The sequence below is a fragment of the Heteronotia binoei genome, chromosome 17 (genome assembly GCF_032191835.1).
Source record: "Heteronotia binoei isolate CCM8104 ecotype False Entrance Well chromosome 17, APGP_CSIRO_Hbin_v1, whole genome shotgun sequence".
NCBI classification, from domain to species: domain Eukaryota; kingdom Metazoa; phylum Chordata; class Lepidosauria; order Squamata; family Gekkonidae; genus Heteronotia; species Heteronotia binoei.
The window spans coordinates 21,671,878-21,690,779 of NC_083239.1; the positions used below are offsets into that span (position 1 = coordinate 21,671,878).

Genomic DNA, 18,902 nt, shown 5'->3' on the forward strand with positions numbered 1-18,902 from the left:
TCCATCCCACATTTCCACCTAGTGATGCCAATCTTTTAACTTACTCCTGGGAAGTACCAAACTTACTCTGGACACTAACCACTGCCACCAACAAATCTGAATGAGTATCTCCTGCTAGATGGATTTGTACATCTAGCACACTGTATTTACATTGCCGCTCGAAAGCACTGCCTAGTTGCTACATCTCCTGATTTGCTCATACTCGTAGGGATGATCTATCATGCTTTTGTTCTTTTGAGGCTGAGAACTCACCCATGGTCCCTCCCCTTTGCCACTCTTTGATAATAATCAAAAATAAAGATACATGTTGTCTGTTCATGCATCAGGCTGAGCTAGGATATAAAAACAAGGTGAAAACAGACAGTCATTTAAACTTATACTGAACAATGTTTAATTAGGATTGGCTAGATATTCTTGAAGATGCTTAAAAGTCCTTTATTGATTTGGTTCTCAGAGTTGGAACTTCTCCCCATTGTCCCTTGACATGTGGTCAAGTTGAGAGTACCTTTGTGAAGGTTTAGTCCTTCGGGACCCGACCCTTCCTGGACAAAAGCTAAAAGACAGGAGAGTGTCATCCTTGTGTCCTGAAAATATATAATCTCCCCTTGGCATGTCCATCCCCCTCTGGGGTCATTCATGATTTTCCTGCTTCAAGAGGAAGAAATTACTATTTAGCATTTGGGCTGACCCAGTCTCTGCTGTTCAGGTGTGATATTCTAGCAAGGTATGAGATGTCAAACCTTTTGTTCTTATTTCTTCCAGAGCTGTTTGCATAACTAAACTCTGGAGCACTTTATGATTGGGATTTGCCCCTACAGGAGATCTCATCGCCTGTAGTTTTCTTTTTGCTAGCATTTTAAAATACTAGCAAAAATCTTTTTGTCCAGAAAGGGTCAAGTCCTGAAGGACTAAACCTTCACAAAGGTACTCTCAACTTGACCACATGTCCAGGGACAATGGGGAGAAGTTCCAACTCTGAGAACTAAATCAATAAAGGACTTTTAAGCATCTTCAATAATATATAGCCAATCCTAATTAAACATTGTTCAGTATAAGATCTCATCTCCTGTAGTTTTCTTTTTGCTAGCATTTTAACAGCACTCTCCTTTATTACCTCATTTTGTGAGAATGAGACCTTGTCTACTGAAGCTGTTGTATTTCGTTCACATTGTGAAAGACAAGAGTAACTGGAAAGACAATAATGCTAGGAAAAGTTGAAGGCAGCAGGAAAAGAGAAAGACCCAACATTAGATGGATTGATTCTATTAAAAAAGCCATCTCATGTGGGGACTTCCTCTTTCCCTGCTGCCTCCAACTTTTCCTAGCATTATTGTCTTTGCCAGTGATTCAATTTGTGAGACTCGAGCAAGGCTGTTTACAACAGGATGTTTTGTAAGACATTAATTCATAGCGTCACCATAAGTCAGAAGTGACTTGATGGCTTTTAACATGCCTGCTGCCTATGCAGGATCCAGGTGGGTAGAAGCAACAGAGTCCAGATGCACCTTTAAGACCAACCAAGTTCTGTTCAGGATTTGAGCTTTTGTGTGCAGGCACCCTTCCTCAGACACACTGGAATGCAACTTACCAGTCCATACTCTGCCTTATATGTATGAACTGATCAGTTTCATTCCAGTTTGTCTGATGAAGAGTGCCTGCACATGAAAGCCCACACCCAGAATTAAACAGCCTGTGCAGGAGAATGAGTTGGTAAAGACCTGTGCTGGAAGGATAGAAAATACCATTTATATGTTGTGTGTGTGTGTTTTGGGGTGTGTGTGTGTGTGTGTGTGTCATTTTTAAAAAATACTTCCCCATGTCTAAAACCTTTTAAATGTAAGAAAACATTCAAATATGATCCCCTGTTTGCATTCTGGAGTAGTTAGTCTGTTATACCACCATGTGGTTTTATGATTTACTTGCGTGCATTGATTTTCTGATTTTGTTGGATGTCTAGCTTTTGCCTTTATTTCCCCGCAGTTGGTCAGGAGCCATCTTTTGGCAGCACAAACATGTGTTTTAATGCTTCTTCTTTTCTCAGCTTGTTATTTGTTTGTTCTTGATTTGGGGCAGCTTCCTTTAGTAATACATTCTGTGTGAATGATCCTCCTCCCTCTTCTTTCCACAGGAGGTGGACACACGGTGGCTCGAATATCAGAACCAGGTGGAATCGCTCGTCTCCTGGATCAAGCAGCACACGATAATGATGTCTGACAAATCTTTTCCCCAAAACCCTGTAGAGCTCAAGGTAGGCTTTGGATGCATTTTCTCCAGAACATTATTTACTTGCAATGCAGCTAACTCTTTTGCAAATGCTTTCCGGAAGTCTCTCTCCCACCCATGTGGCCAAGATGGTCCTGGGGAAATTTGGGTGGTGTTTAAGTATGGGACTTTGGGAGCAAATCCTAGCTCAGACTGTTGACACAACCACTTACAGAGCAAGAAGCATCCAACCTCTTACTTGTGTATGTAGATCCCATGCTGAGCTGCAAAGAATTAATTGCTGTTTGCAAGAACTCTTTGAGTATAAAAACAGTAACCAGGTTTGTATTCCCTGTGGTGTGCAGGGGTCACAGTGTTCAGAGAAACAGGAACTTGAGAATGAACTAAACAAGTGTGGGTGGCTGAAATGCTCTGAATTCCTTGCTCGTGTAGACAGAGGTGGCTACCTTTGGGAAACAACCCCAAGGTAACACTTGCTGGTGGCTGGGTGTGCAAAGAAGCCCTCAGGAGTAGACAGGTTGTATGTCAAGACACAGCCACCTACAAACCAGCCTTGGTCTGCCTGTCTGTAAAACTGGAAATGCAGTAATCCCTCAGGAATCTCTGATAATGCAGGAAGGGAGTCAGTAGTGGTGATTAGCTGAAGTGCTTGGTGTCGCAGAGGTTGGGAAGTGAAGATGAGATTGTCTGAGTTATTTGGATCCTCAGGGAGAAATTCCTGCTCACATGAGCTAGGCTTTCAGAAAACACAAGAAGATTGCAGATCTCCTTACCTGCCATGAGTAGTTGTTTTCTGTGGTGCATGGGGGAAGGGGCTGCCCATTTCTCTGGAGGCCATTGACTGAGGTTGTACAGCTTTGATTAGAATCCAGGGTCCTTACAAAAATCGAAGAAGAACTTGCGATTTTTGTGAGGGTCCTTCTTCACTGGGCATACAGATGTCAGCACAAAAAATAAAAGCTTGCAAAAATGCCCTTGAGCCCTGAATGTTGGTAGAAGAAGTCTGTGGAGGATCCCATAGGGAGGGAACAGAGTCTTCTCAGTCCAGAAGATTTCAAAGAGGATTCAGGTGGAACTGTTTCCATGGCCCGAGAACCTTGCAGTATCGCTTGCTATTTGCTACCATAGATGAACACTTACAGAGACCCAGTGGGTGAAGATGCTTGCTATTTTCTCAGAGCAAATAGGAGAACTGTGGGGTTGATTCTCCTTGTATCTCAATTCTTGCAGGCACTTTATAACCAGTACATACACTTCAAAGAAACAGAGATCCCAGCAAAACAGCAAGGAAAAAGAAATATTGAGGAGCTGTATAAACTGCTGGAGGTATGATTTTGGATGGGCTGGGATGAATAATTTTGGTTTTGTTTTTTAAAAATCCACAGCGTTAGCTTTGCCCTTAAACATTTCTATTAAAAACCATGTTTTTCTCCCCATCGACTTGTTATTTTGTTTATATGATTTAATTAATTAACAGAACACGTTAAGTTTTGGGACTTACATGTGTTCTTCCATGTGTCTCATTTCTGATGAGCAAGGTTGTCCGTAGCTGCCCTTAATTCCACCCCAGGCCCTTGCTCTGTAGTGGCAAGGTCAGTCCTAGAATGGGACTAAAATTTACACTGACCTTGTAGTTGAATAGAGTGGTTGGTAACTGTAAGATGACAGAGGTTAATTTGATAACCCCAGGGAGAGCTCTCCCTATTCTGCATAAGAGACCTAATGCTTTTTTTTAACCTGGAAAAACAAGGTTTAAAAAACTGAGTGGTTAAAAATGACTGGGTTCCCCACCTCCCCCCAGTGTGCATGTTAGAGTGGATTTAGTCCCAGCAAAAAGCAGACAGATCACCCATCTTGTCTGGCTGACCAAGATATCTGTGGCAAGGCCCAAAAATGTCACCATGGACCATAGACACCAAATGCTTTCCCCTTGTGCTTTTCAGACCTGGATTGAATTTGGCCGCATTAAGCTGTCCCAGGGATATCATCCCAACACAGTGGAAGAGGCATGGGGCAAGCTCATAATAGAGATGTTGGAGCGTGAGAAATTACTACGGCCAGCAGTGGAAAGGTGAGTGATGAGCTCTAGCTAGATATGAAGAATAATAGTCTTTCCCAGGTTGATGTGAGAATGACAACTGTAACTGCAGCTGTAAAATGCTTTGTTCATAAAGTGGCATTCAAAATAAGCAACTATCTATCCTGTTCCTGGATATCTGAAATGAGTGCAGTTAATCAATGCAGGACATTAATTAACTTTTAATTTTTAAATATACAGTCCACCAGGAACATCCTCCTGTGTTGTGGAAGAAAGGGTTGTGCAGAATCAGCATTGTTGTAAACCTGTGGAAATCTGAGCTCTGGCAACAGGAGAAGTGGCACTAATAGGATGCATCCCCTGGACACTGGAAAGAAAATCTGCATAATAGACTAAATCCCACCCTTCTCAAGCTGAGCATACTTTTTTATTGCCCACTTGCTTGGCAGCATGACAGCAGAGTGGAGTCACTTGTCTTGGCCCAATTTATAAATCCTTACTTCAGAGCTACAAAGATCAATTATAACAATGAATTAATGTATTTTTTTCCAAGAAAAACTTCTGTCCTGCATATCTCCAAAATAAAGGGCGTAAAACAGTTTACAATAAAGCCATAATTCCAAACAGCAAAACCAATACGGTATATTTGCAAAGCAAGATACAAATCCAGTACTTTCAAATGCCATCTTCAGCAGTGCAAGGTGGAATTGTTTCCTAAAAACTGTAAGAGAGGGTGTCTTCCTTGACAGCCTTGAGAAGGCTGTTTCCTGCTATAGAGTCTGTTTGCATCAGTGAAGACCTGGGATTGGGCTTTGGCAGTTAATAAGAACATAAGAGAAGCCATGCTGGATCAGGTCAATGGTCTATCCAGTTCAACACTCTGTCACACAATGGCCAAAAAACAAGATGCCATCAGGAGGTCCATCAGTGGGGCCAGGACACTAGAAGCCCTCCTATTGTGCCCCCCCCCCCAAAAGCACCAAGAATACAGAGCATCACTTGGCCCAAACAAAGAGTTCCATCTATACCCTGTGGCTAATATCCACTGATGGACCTCTGCTCCATATTTTATCCAATCCCCTCTTGAAGCCATCTATGCTAGTAGCTGCCACCTGTGGCAGTGAATGCCATGTGTTAATCACTTTTTGGGTGAAGAAGTCCTTCCTTTTTATTCTAACCCGACTGCTCAGCAATTTAATTGAGTGCCCATTATCCAATGCATAATCTTGTAAATCTCTATCATGTCACCCCTCAGTCATCGTTTCTCCAACCTAAAGAGTTCCAGGCCCTTGCTGAGATGAGCAGAATTGCCGTATGGGTTCAAATGGAGAGAGATGATCCTTCAAGAACATGGGTCCCAATTTATGAAGAGCTTTAAAAAACAGAACCCCATTCCCTTGAATTGAACTCAGAAACAAATAGGCAATGGGCATAAGGACCGCAGAATTAGTGTTCAAAGTGGCTAACCCCAATAAGAAATTAGGCTGCTCACACTTTTAATCATTTAAAACTACTGAGCTGCCCCATATTGAACACATGACAATAATCTAGCCTCAAGTTTACTGTAGCATGGATCAACATGAGTTAGTTAGGCTGAGCCTAAAAAGGAAGATCACTTTCTCCATTAAATGTAAAGTGAAAAAACCTCTACTTTTTGGCCCTTAAACTAATTTGGGTTTTTTTTTAACAAAAGGGTTGGGTCCAAAAAGTCTCCCAAATTCTTACCTATCTCTTCAGAGCAAGCAACACAGTTCCCCTTAGAACATCAGCCTTGTTCCCCATCATCAGCTTTGAATTCAGGGTCAACATAATCTCTATTAGTCACTTGACTACAACAAGACCACTTGTGTAGATGTGGATACTGAAGGTGCTAAAGCGGAAGTAAAAGTTTTTTGAAGGTTTGCTTGAACAGGGGGAATTGCTGGATGGAACTTGAATTTTCTTTTGAATTAAAGAGAGAATAGTAGAATAAAAAAACAGTAATGAGTTTTTAATTGTAGGAAGAGAATAAAGATTGTATTAACTGGCAGATTCTCTCATGCAGATTGGAATTGCTGCTACAGATTGCAAACAAAATTCAGAACAGGACTCTCAGCTGTGAAGAAAAACTCACCCTGGCAAGAAACACACTGCAGGCAGTGAGTATTGACATTTCCTTGTTGGTTGGAATCTCTCTAAGCTTCCTTCAGGCCATGCTTGCTGCCAAAGAATGCTCACCTTTAGGCCTCTGCCCCACCAATACAGGCAAGTGAAAATCAACTAATTCTATAATGGAAAAAGAACTGGCCTTCTGTCAGGTCTGGTTTCTTTCAGATCAGTATACCAGACTGAAGACTCTTTTCCACAGCCTCCAAACCTCCCAGACTTAGCTGTATTCCTTACTCATTCGTGTCTGTTGGAAGTGAGTGAGGTTTCCTGGAGTTCTCTTTAGTCCCTCTTTTCCAGCGGCTTCTGCCATCCATCTCTTGTTTCCCATTCTGCTGTTACTGTTCCAGCTCTGCATCCCATTCCTCAGACCTTAATGTCCCCTCTGTCCCATCTGTCCCCCAGGTGTATAGTCTTGTACCTATTCCTTTCCAAGTGTATAATCTTGCCCATTTCTATATCAGGGAACTGACAACCTTTCACAGCCACCAACACTGTTGATGTCAAGTTACTCACTTCTTCTTATGGATCAGTTGGGATATTGGTGAACATTCCATGACATTAAACTTCTTCCCCATGAAATATTGGTGAACATGCAATGACATCATACCATCTCAGCTGTTGGTTGGCTAGTTGAGGCTCACAAGGAACACTTAAAAAATAAAAGTGTGCAGATTCATCATCTTTACTTATCTAGGGTATTGTCCAGCATCTTGCTATAATAACCTTGACTCCTCTTTCTTCCAGGATGAAGCACACCTGGAGTCAGGTCAGCCAGTGCAGTATGAATCCGATGTTGTCATGTACCTCCAGGAGTGTGAAGGGCTCATCCGCCAACTCCAGGCAGATGTTCAGATACTCCGGGATGAAAACTACTACCAGCTGGAAGAGCTGGTCTTCAAGTAAGGGGTGCTGGTGTGCACCTTGTTGGGGCTGGCTGTTCAGCAGATAGCATGTCATGGTACTACTGGGGGAGGGGCGGGGGGGAAGCTGAGCTTGATTTCAGGCCTGTCTTGCTATGGAGCCCATTCCACCAGGTTCTCCTGCCCAAGCCTAGTGGCAATGCACGGGAGCTACTCCAGAGCTTACTCTGCTCTTGTGCAGTTCCTATTGCTCCAATCAAGATCACCCAGGTGGTCTTCCTAGTAGATTCCTCCTGGCCCAGTATCTCTCTGCCTCCCACTATCTTGTGCTTAAAGGCACCCTGGTTCCTGTGCATGAGATGGCACCTTGCCTTGCCTGTTGGTAGGCTTGATGGTATAGTTAAAGGAAATTACACTGGGATGCATCTCTGTGCCCACCCATCCCCATAAATCTCTAAGGGAGAGAAGAATCCCCAAAGCCCATATATGAGACAGGAGATGAAAACCTTCCTTTTATGCTTTCTGCAGCAAAGATATCCAACCCGTTTCTGAAAGCACCCTGCAGTTATTTTTTAACCATGGACAGAAGTGGCAGGGAGATTCTGGCTCACATGTGTCTAGGTTCTGCTCCCTTCAGTTGCTGCCTCAATGCTGTCAGTCTGATTTCTTTCTTCTTGGCTCTCTCCCAGGATTGTCCGGCTTCAAGATGAGCTGGTTACTCTGAGGCTGGAATGCACCAATCTTTACCGGAAGGGGCACTTTTCTTCCCCTTCCTCCCGGGACTTGCTGCAGCCTTCCTCCTTAAACACCATGCACCTTAAGGCCGAGCCCTTGCTGAAGGGAACGCACACAGCCACCACCGCCTCTACCTCCTGGTTCCGGAAGCCAATGACCCGCACAGAGCTGGTGGCTATTTCGTCCTCAGAAGATGAGGGCAGCCTCCGGTTTGTGTATGAGCTGCTCTCTTGGGTGGAAGAGATGCAGGTGGGTTGGGTGACATAAATGGGGGAAACATGCAGGGGGGAGGCTGTAGCTAGCGAGGGGTGGGGTGGGGACCTTTTCTGCCCATATCCAGACTGGGTGACTTTGATTGGCTGCCTCTTTGTGCTGGTTTTCAGCTGTTGCAGTGGAGATATATGGAAGGAAGAGTGACAGGTTTTATATTTGGCTTTGTGGTAACATTTTACTTGGTGGGAAATGCTATCAAGTCACAGCAGGTTTATGGCAATCCAGAAAGGTTTTCAAGGCAAGAGACAAATGGAGGTGGTTTGCCATTGCCTGCCTCTGTGTAGCAACCCTGGTGGTCTAAGTAGTAACCAGGGCCAACCTGCTTAGCTTCTGAGATCTGGCAAGATCAGGCTAGCCTGCACCATCCAGGTAGTGGCTTTTTACTCACATTAAAGCCTATAAAAATAGTATCAAATAGACTAAGAGGGAATTTTGTTAATTTAAGAGTAGGGAAAAACACTACTGTAAGATTGCTTGAAATCCTCCAGATGTGATCTGGCCAAATAGAAAAAAGACTTATATTGGTTCTAAAATATGCTCTGGTTTTGGTTGTGGAGACCCTCCTCATGAAGGGAGTTGCACCACTGGGAATCAGCTGCCAGCAATGCTTCTTTGCATGCCCTATGAAAGTTGAACATGCCCCATGCCTGCTAATGTTGCCAAAATGTGCTCATATACTGAGATGGGACAGAGAGAAAGAAGGAGCCAGTGTGGTGCAGTGCTGGATTCAAATCCCCACTTGTGCTTTGGAAACTCACTGGGTGACCTTGGGCCAGTCACACACTGTATGCCTAACCTACCTCACAGGGTTGTTGTGAGGATAAAATGGAGGAGATGAGAATGTTGTAAGCCGCCTTGTGCTCTCACTGGGGAGAAAGACGGAGTACAAATGAAGTAAATAAATGAATATAATGTTGGCACAAGACTTGGCCTCTATTTAGGGAGGAAAGCCACCACCTGGCAGACGCTGGTAGGTATGAAAAGAGACTGTAGCTAGCAGTGAGCGAGGAAGGGCTTTCTGTGCAATGCTGATTGACTTATCCTTTTTTTGTGCTGGTTTCAGATGAAGCTGGAGCGGGCTGAGTGGGGAAGTGATTTGCCGAGTGTGGAATCTCAGCTGGAGGTTCAGCGGCACATTCACACAAGTGTGGAAGACCTTGGCTCCAGTGTGAAAGAGGCCCGATTGTATGAGGTAAGTAGACAAAGCAGTGGCAGATTTCACCCTGCTTTGAAGAAGAGGTAGAGATGCAGAGGGCAAAGCAACCACTATTAGGATGAAGGCCACGTGAGGAAAGACTCAGAGAAAGTGGACTTGCTCTTGGCCTGGGGAAGGGAAGGCACCGTGCTTCAGCTTCTGGGGGAGAGGGCTTTTCGATGCAGTCACTGTCTGATGTAACATGGAGAATGTGAGATGAATCTGAGTAAGCAAGGGTGTTCCCACTGGAGGTTATGCACCCTGTTGCACCCCGGGCGCCCCTCCCGGTCTTCCGGTGCAGCCATCGTCCCTCTATTCTGGGCGGCCCCCCTCGGGTACTTTGTGGGTGTTCCCCGGAGGTCTCAGAAACAGGGGTGGGAGCCAGGTTACTTCACCACAGGCTGTGCAGCGGCTCCTGTTCCTCTCTCTCTGGAGGCAGCCTCAATAAGCACCGGCCAGCTTCCTCCCCGAACTCCTGCCTCCTTCCCTTTTATCCTCCCATCCCAGTCCTTCCCCCCTCCTGGGTTCCACCCCTCTTCAAAGCCCCGGACGCCCAGGAGAGGCGTGCCGGGGCTGGGCTGCCTGGGCATGCCTCAGGCGTCCTGGGCCTCTGCAGCGTGCTGGGCTGCGCGTCTCTCGCCGCCACGGGTCAGGCAGCTCTCCTCCTCTTTGCCCAGCACGGGGCTTGGCTTCTCCCTCCTGCTCCCCAACATCTTGCTCTGGCCACGCTCCTCGGACCCAGAGACGAGCACGTTGGCTGTGGGGTGTTGCTCGGGCTGCCATTGGAGCTCCGTCGGCCCAGGTGAGCGGTGGGGCTGCCGTGAGTGCTTGGGGAGGCGTGGGAAGCTCTCGGGGCGGCGACGGGGGGGGAACAGCTGGCGAGCGTAGGGGTGTCCCCCTCGCACAGTCCTCGCCCAGGCCGGGTGGGACACCCCGCCTCCCGTGTACCTTGCTTCTTGGCCTCCTCTTCGAAGATCCTGGAGAGGTAGTTGGCCACGCGGTGGTCCGCCCCAGCTTGATTGTGCACTGTGAAGGATAAGGGGAGAAGAGACATATACCATCGGAGGACATGGTCGTTGGAATACTTCATCCTTGACATCCACAGCAGGGGGACATGGTCCACCACCCATCGGAATGGGTTGTTGGTGAGGTAGAACTTCAATGCCCTGACGGCCCACTTGACCACCAGGGCCTCCTTCTCCACCGTGGAGTACGCCTGCTCGGCGGGCAGGAGCTTGCGGCTGATGAATAACATCGGGCGTTCGTTCCCGGGGCTCCCCTGGAGCAGGGCCGCCCCGATCCCGGTCCCCGAAGCATCAGTGTGCAACACAAAGAGTTGGGAGAAGTCTGGGTTGCGCAGCACAGGGTCGCAGGAGAGGCTGGTGCGTAGCGTCTCAAACGCTGCGTCCTGGGCCGGTCCCCACTGGAGGATGTTCGGGCACGTCTTCCGCAGGCTGTCCGTTAACGGGGTGGCCACCACCGCGAAGTTGGGGATGAATTTACTGTAGTAGCCCGCAGACCCCAAGAAGCGCCGTAACTGCTTCTTGGTACGGGGCCGGAATGTGGGGGCGTGGCCGCCCTAGGATTGGGGTGGTGCCCGCATTCTCCACCACGTTGTCGCACCCCGGGCGCCTCTCCTGGTCTTCCGGTGCAGCCATCGTCCCTCTATCCTGAGCGGCCCCCCTCGGGTACTTTGTGGGTGTTCCCCGAAGGTCTCAGAAACAGGGGTGGGAGCCAGGTTACTTCACCATAGGCCCCCGTTCCCCTTCTGGCTGTGCAGTGGCTCCTGTCCCTCTCTCTCTGGAGGCAGCCTCAATAAGTATCAGCCAGCTTCCTCCCCGACCTCCCGCCTCCCTCCCTTTTACCCTCCCGTCCCCGTCCTTCCCCCCTCCTGGGTTCCACCCCTCCCTGGCTCCACCCCCCTTCAAAGCCCCGGACACCCGGGAGAGGCATGCCGGGGCTGGGCTGCCTGGGCGTGCCTCGGGCGTCCTGGGCCTCTGCAGCGTGCTGGGGTGCGGCGTCTCTCGCCGTTGCGGGTCAGGCGGCTTTCCTCCTCTTTGCCCGGCGCTGGGCTTGGCTTCTCCCTCCTGCTCCCCAACGTCTTGCTCTGGCCACGCTCCTTGGACCAGGAGACGAGCACGTCGGCTGTGGGGCGTTGCTCGGGTCGCCATCGGGGCTCTGTCGGCCCAGGTGAGCGGTGGGGCTGCCGCGGAGGCTTGGGGAGGTGTGGGAAGCTCTCGGGGCGACAGGGGGGGGATGTCTGGCGAGCGTGGGGGGTCTCCCTCGCGCAGTCCTCACCCGGGCTGCGTGGGACACACCCCTCCCTTCCCATTGCAGTTCTTGTCATGTAGGAGGGAAATGATGGGGCTGCTGTTGTATTGGAGCTATGGGGTATATTATTCTGGGGGCATGTTTTTTCTGGTGGCATGGAAAGCACTGTAAGGGAGGGTAGGGGTTAGGCTGGAGAAATAGAGCTATGCCATTCTGTGAAATAGAGAAATAGAGCTATGCCATTAATTTTATTTTGGATCTGAGTGGGATGGAATTTGGGATATGGAAAGATTTCAGTAAAACCTAGTCTGGAGCTCTGTGCATTTCCTGCTTCCAGTTTCCATTTTTTCTTAGGCTTGTGATGTTAATTCTGTTTATCAGTTAGAATAAGGAACTTTTGAGTGACTGAACGGTGTTTCTGATTAATCAGGCAGTCAGGTTTTTTTTTTTTTTAATGTATATTTTTAATGTGAATATGGCCAATGTGTAGCGGTGAGGCCTCTGTAGCAACTGTGGCAGGTAGGTGCATCATCTGAAAACGAAGTGCACCTTTGCTTCAAACTCTTGGTTTTACTCAAATGCAAAATATAGCTGGTTATTGTACTCTCAATTTATCAATGATGACTCAGCTACTTAAAAATCAGGGAGCTGTTCTTTTTATTACTTTCTGTTCTGTTCTCTACTTTTAGGGTAAAATGTCCCAGAATTTCCATACAAGTTACTCAGAGACGCTAGCTAAGCTGGAGACCCAATACTGCAAACTGATGGTGAGTGTCTCTTGACCTTTTTTTGTTTTATGTGGCCAGGAGGGTCTTGGAGTGTTACCGTTTCTTTTAAGTCCTGCCATACAGACTTTTCAGAGCAGGGGGGAGGAAATGCTTAAATTGTTCCAAACTTTTCACAATAGGGGGACATACATGTAAAATCCACCCTCTGTGTGTGTGCTTGTATGTCTGAGGGCTCTTCTTTAAAGTTAGTGCACTTCTTTTTCTTCCTTGTGATGCACAATCTACTTTCCTTTATCGCTTGGAAATTTGGCTTCTGAAGCCCTGAAAGCATGATTCCCCCCACCTTCTGCCTGGGAAAATATAATTTTTTCCTTAAGCAGCTGTGTGCAGAGACAAGGTGTGCAAATTTGGGAATAATCAGTGATGAGCTGTAGAACTCTCTTCCTCACTTCCCACTCCATACTGAAGATTCCTCGGTGACTGCTTTTAACTAGGAAAAATAACTTCAGATGTGAACGTCACCATGTCCCTGTTGCCTCTGCAACATGAGGGCAGGATATGGCTCTGGGCAGGATATGGTCTTTGGGAAGGGACTTGAAAAGAACTAGAATGCAGCTAGGAGTCATCATGCGGGAAGGCCTTTGGAAACAGTTGGAAGGTACTTGGCTGTTGGCTGGCCTTGGAGACGTATTTGGGAAGGTGTGATGTTTTGCAAACAGTCCCAGAGAAGCAATGAATGCACCAGATCCATCTTATCTCTGCAGGAGACCTCCAGCTTCCGACTGCGCCACCTCCAGAGCTTGTATGCATTTGTGTCTCAAGCTACCACAGAGTTAATTTGGCTAAATGAAAAGGAAGAGGAGGAGCTGGCCTATGACTGGAGCGACAACAACTCCAACATGGCAGCCAAGCGGAACTATTTCTCGGTGAGTAGGAAAGACTGTTTATGGCTGGTGCTGGTGATACTACCGACATGCTCCTGTGTGGCTGTAGAAGTGAAGTCATTGAAAGGGCTGCACTAGAGATGAGAGCAGCAGAGGATATGTAACCACAATCATGTGTGTATTTCCCTGAATTTTTGGATTTTGGAAAGGTAGGACTGTAGTGACAGTTCACCAAGCCTCCTTCTTTTGCTTGAAGTTCAGCTTTTGATCCCTTCTGATCTTTATATTGGAGCCTTTATGAAATTTGAACGGTCTGTTCTGGAATGGCCCAAGCTAGCCTGATCTCATCAGATCTCAGAAACTCAGTAGGTCACCCTGGTTAGTACTTGGAAGGGAGAGTACCAAGGAAGTCCAAGGGTTGCTATGCATAGCAGGCAATGGCAAACCACCTTCCTTCGTCTCTTGCCTTGAAACCCTCTGGGATCACCATAAATCAGCTGTGACCTGACAGCACATTCTACCAAGACTAACTTGGTCAGGCTAATACTGGGGAGGGGGTTGTGCTTATGCTTCCCATGAGTGTACTATTTCACTTTCATTAAAACTTGTAACAGCCGCATAAGATAAGCAGGCTGAGGAATGAATAAGGGGTCAAGAGGTAGCCAGGAAACTGATTGGACAGGGATTTCAGCTAGGGTTTCCTGAATGCTCCCTTGTCCCAACTTTTCAATATCTCAGCCACAGCTAATGCACCAAAGGGGAATTTTTCTCATTTTGTTGCTAATGGCCTTTAGGTAAGCACTGAAGGTGTAAAAATCCATGACTGAATTTCCCAGCCATGCCTCGTCTCCTTCCCCTCTGACGTTAGACAGAGAGAGGCCAGCAGATGTCTAGCATTAATGCAGGAAATGTAATTGGGCCTTTCCACATGACTCTGTTCCACAGGAGCTCACGATGGAGCTAGAGGAGAAGCAGGATGTGTTCCGTTCGCTGCAAGACACGGCTGAGATGTTATCGTTGGAGAATCACCCAGCCAAGCAGACTGTAGAAGTAAGGGATGACTCAAAGGGGAAGTGTACTGGGATTGTGCTGGCATAGATGGGGAATCCTGGTGCACTTTAAGGCAATATATTGAAGGCTGTTTTGCATGTGATGTAGCAGCCAGTGTGTGGTTGTTGTTGTTGTGTGTGTGTACACACACACACACACATATATATACACACACACACACCAGGGGTGGCCAACGATAGCTCTCCAGATGTTTTTTGCCTACAACTCCCATCAACCTCAGCCATTGGCCATGCTGGCTGGGGCTGATGAGAGTTGTAGGCAAAAACATCTGGAGAGCTACTGTTGGCCACCTCGATATATACAGTCGTGAGCTCCCTGGCATGCACAACAGAAAACATGCATCTAGCTAAAAATGTGTCTACTGCATGTTAACACTCTTGGAGGGCATGACAGTTTTTTGCATGTGGTTGTAAAAAAACCCAACAACAACCCCCACGGTGTGTGAAGTGGTCATTTTGCTACATTAAATATTCTAGAGCCCTGCTCAACTGGTAATTTGGAGAGGCGTTATGCACAGGATAGAGATCTCTCCGTATGTTTCTTTTGTGTTTTAAAACCACTTCTCAGATGAAACCCACATAGCAGGCTCTCCAAGTCACTCTGCAGAAATTACTAGCCCCTTCACAACACTTGAAATGTGGCTAACCTGCTTTCCAACACTGTCATCCCTTAAGCCATTTATGGCAGGCAAAAGAACCAATTTGCTTCCATGTTGGCAAAGTTTCCCAGCCTGGTCTCCCAGGAGTGATTCTTTCTTGCTAGAGGTAACTGGGCAAGTTGCTATTTCATTGTCCAACTACTAGTGAAGGAGTAGGCAATGATTGGCAGCTCTTCCTGAGATGGCATTTGGCAGGTAGCAACATCCATTCTCTGTTTCTCTAGAGGTCACCTAGTCTGTGGTCAAGCAAGCACTTCATTCCACTGTGCTTCTTCCAGGCATACTGCGCAGCAGTGCAGACTCAGTGGCAGTGGATCAAGCAACTGTGGTTGTGTGTGGATCAGCACTTGGCAGAAAACACAGCTTACTTCCAGGTATGGTAAGAGTAAAAAGTTCCTTCAAAAAAAGAAGAGAGCACTCTGCAGTTGAGAAATGGCTGCCGCAGCACCAGATCACTCTTGACTTAGAAGAACTCCAACCCCTTGAGGCTGCCGGTTAGTTGTAGTAGGTCTCCAAGAACAGGAGAGAGCTCTTCTTCCCAGGTGGAAGAGGAGTTTAGTGGGCTCAGTCTTTCAGAGTCAAAGGCAGCATGAACCCTTTCCTGCCTGCTTTCTTATTAATCAGATAGCAGGGGAATATATAGCAAGTCCATTTTCTTTTCTGCCCCAACAAAACATCCCTGTCCTGTGTTTAGCCAAAGAACTCTTGTTCTAATAATGTAACTGATAGGAGAAAGTGACCTCTTTGTTTATTTGTTTTGATGCTGAAAAAGCCTTTGACTATGTTGAAAGGGTTTCTTAGTCTTGCAACATTTGTACTCTGGCTCCAGTTTGTAGTCAACTAGTGTTATAAGAAACCACTTTCTTGTCTTTTGGTCAATGGGGAAACCCTCTGTGCTCTTGCAGTTTTTCAGTGACGCCTGGGATTCAGAAGGGTACTTGAAGAGCTTGCAAGACACTATCAAAAGGAAGTATTCTTGTGACCGTAACACCAGCCTGACCCGCCTGGAGGACCTTCTCCAGGATTCGATGGTGGGTGCTCCTTGGACAGCTCCCAAGATCATGCTGACTTGGTATCGTATGCCATGAAAGCTGTTGGCCTGCTAGAACACCCCTGGATCCTCTCGAATCTGAAACTCGGCTTTACCTGGATTTTCTCTCTCAGTCTAACCTTGTAGCTAATATTCCTATTTATCCAGGAATCTCTAACCTGTTTAGATGAGAGTGCTGGTATGGAGACTGAGCATAGCTGTTTGCTCTGTGCTTTAAAATAAATTCAGTCTGTTTTTTCTTTCAGCTGTTCCCATGCCTGTATTGCTTAGCTGCCCCAGTGTGTTGCCTGTGGTTTTTTTGGGGGGTGGGGGAGCAACTAGCATGGGGTTTGGGATACTCGACCTGCCCCTAATTTTTGCTTTGCTAGCTCAGGCTGCTGCTGCTACTAAAGATGTCAGTCCATTGATCTGTGTATCCTGGTATTGTCTATCCTGGCTTGCAGTGGTTGTCGAGAGTCTTAGGCAGAGAAATGTTTTGCCCAGAACCTGCTGTCTTGAGATCCTTTGGAGATACTGGGGACCATATCTAGAATCTTTTACATGCCAAACACATCTTCAGATGAGTTTGATGGCACAATAGCTGCAGAATCTGTACAGAACTAATGTAGTCCCTACCCATAAGACATTAGGTTGTGTGTTATGTGCCATCAAATCACTTCCAACTTACGGTGACCCTAATGACCTCTAAAACATTCTGCAATTGATAGCGTTGCTCAGGTCTTGCAAACTGAAGACCATGGCCTCCCTTGAGTCAGTCCAGCATGTCAAGTCTTCCTGTTTTCCTACTTCCTTCAAATTTTCCTAGCCTCAGATTGACAAGTCAGTACTTGGCGAGGTGGAGATGAGCGAGGGGAAAGGTAGGTTTGGAAATAGCCATTTGAACTGGGGAGACATAGAATGATTCAGGGAAGGCCTTACTTGTAAAGTACGCTGTGAGTGTGGGGCAATCTTTGCTGGGAAAGAGAGTTTGCTGTTTGGTGCCACTGAATGAAAAGGGAAGGCGGTTTGGTGCCATTACAGCCAAAGGCACCAAGGTGGAGAAAGATAATAAAAAGATGCTGATGAGGAAGAGCTTGAATGGAGAGGCAGGAAGAGGTATTGAAGGCTGAGAAGGCCCAGACCATGGGGAAGCTGCAGACAGAAGCTATCATCACCAAGGGCTGACCATAATGTTAAGATCCATTAATTATTTCGCGCATAGTGGTGCCTTTGCCAGAACATATAAGCTGGTCCAGAGAGGAGAAGTTCAAAAATTATAGCTAGGGAGCATTCAAGAGTCAACAGCTCAGGGTTAAGGAGGGAATGATGCAAAACAGTCTTGCTTAATCTCATCAGGAGCAATATTAAACTGGTCAGCTAAGAAGTAAGCCCCATCTTATTCCATGGGGCCTATTTCCAGGGAAGTGTTCAAAGATTTGCAGCCATAGCCACTAAAGAAGATGGTCCCTGGAGTTGAGGGACAATTGCATTAGCACAAACAATTCTCTGTCTCTTTTTTTGCAAGGCAATAAACACCTTCAGCGTTGTAGCCTCTGGAATAGTTATATTTGTAGACCTTGAGGTCTAGTGTGGGACAGGTTTGGCCGTTGAGATTTTCCAAAGGCGCTCTAAAGAGAAAGCTTTGTCCCCTGTGTGATGCATCCTGTATCATAATGAATGAGTTAAAGTTGTATTTCTTCCAACCATGCTCCCCTGGGACAGGCACAGGTAGCTTGTTTTTAACCACTCTCTCTTGCTCCTTTCCTTCTCTATCTCTCTTTCTCTTTTGCTTTCTCTCAGGTTCTGTACCTCTTTAAGTAAAATCATCTGTGTTCCTAAACAGTTTTTTCCATGCAGTTCAATGGCTATTTTATTGCCTTGTTTCACAAAGATTGAACATTTTTTTCATATATTTTCATTGAAAAGGAACAAGTTTGAGCCTTGTGGCACAATTTACAGATACTGCTAAATTTGGGTCTAGTAGTAGTAATCTGGTAATTGTGCATGCATCATTGTGGGGGAGGGAGAGGATGGGACATAACTAATCCTCGTCTATAATAAATTGGGTTGATGCTGAAGTTTAATACGACTCATCATAATACCATATTTAACACTGCACGCTTTCCCCCTTGAGACCCCAAACCAGCCCTTGGGAAATGTCTCTTTCTCGGGCTGCAGGAACTATTGGTTGTTCTTGGGGTCCCTTTTCCCTCTTCCCAAATGTGCTTTTTTGCTTTGTTTTGTGCAGGATGAGAAGGAGCAGTTGATCCAGTCAAAGAATTCTGTTGCCAGCTTAGTGGGTAGGTCCAAAAGCATCGTTCAGCTGAAGCCACGAAACCCTGACCACATTTTGAAGAACACCATCTCTGTAAAGGCAATCTGTGACTATCGCCAGATTGAGGTAAGGGAATGTAACTCGGGGAGTAAAACTTAATGTGAACTTTCACTTTTGGAGGATTTCTTGAATCAAAAATTTTGTGACTTTATAAGTCCTACGTCTGGATGTATTTCAGGCACTACAATGAATTTTCTAGTTGTAGGCAAACCACCATTTTGCAGCTTGAATCCTATGTGTCTGGCCTTTTTTTGAGCAGGAACACACAGGAATGCAGTTCCGGCTGGCTTGGCATCAGGGTGTATGGGCTAATATGCAAATGAGTTCCTGCTGGGATTTTTCTACAAAACCCTGCGTGAAACAATGGTGACATCGGGGGTGTGGCCTAATTTGCAAATTAGTTCCTGCTGGGCTTTTTCTGCAAAAAAAAAAAAAAAGCCCTGCATAGTATTA

At 46.5% G+C, this 18,902-nt stretch overlaps 2 protein-coding genes across 18 annotated transcripts in view; one reads left to right on the forward strand and one right to left on the reverse strand.

Moving 5' to 3' along the window:
- The window catches only part of AK2 (adenylate kinase 2), a 436,257-nt gene that overhangs the window by 290,005 nt on the left and 127,350 nt on the right, over window positions 1–18,902 (reverse strand). The window lies entirely within an intron of this gene.
- Window positions 1–18,902, forward strand: part of MACF1 (microtubule actin crosslinking factor 1) — a 414,929-nt gene that overhangs the window by 198,984 nt on the left and 197,043 nt on the right. For all 17 annotated transcript variants that reach the window (XM_060258444.1, XM_060258431.1, XM_060258437.1 and 14 more), the window contains 13 exons: window positions 2,129–2,248; window positions 3,454–3,549; window positions 4,167–4,294; window positions 6,306–6,399; window positions 7,154–7,308; window positions 7,959–8,253; window positions 9,341–9,469; window positions 12,433–12,510; window positions 13,236–13,397; window positions 14,301–14,405; window positions 15,363–15,458; window positions 15,990–16,115; window positions 18,363–18,515. In XM_060258444.1, coding sequence (XP_060114427.1) covers window positions 2,129–2,248; window positions 3,454–3,549; window positions 4,167–4,294; window positions 6,306–6,399; window positions 7,154–7,308; window positions 7,959–8,253; window positions 9,341–9,469; window positions 12,433–12,510; window positions 13,236–13,397; window positions 14,301–14,405; window positions 15,363–15,458; window positions 15,990–16,115; window positions 18,363–18,515 — 1,737 coding nt within the window. The remainder of the gene's footprint in view (window positions 1–2,128; window positions 2,249–3,453; window positions 3,550–4,166; window positions 4,295–6,305; window positions 6,400–7,153; window positions 7,309–7,958; window positions 8,254–9,340; window positions 9,470–12,432; window positions 12,511–13,235; window positions 13,398–14,300; window positions 14,406–15,362; window positions 15,459–15,989; window positions 16,116–18,362; window positions 18,516–18,902) is intronic.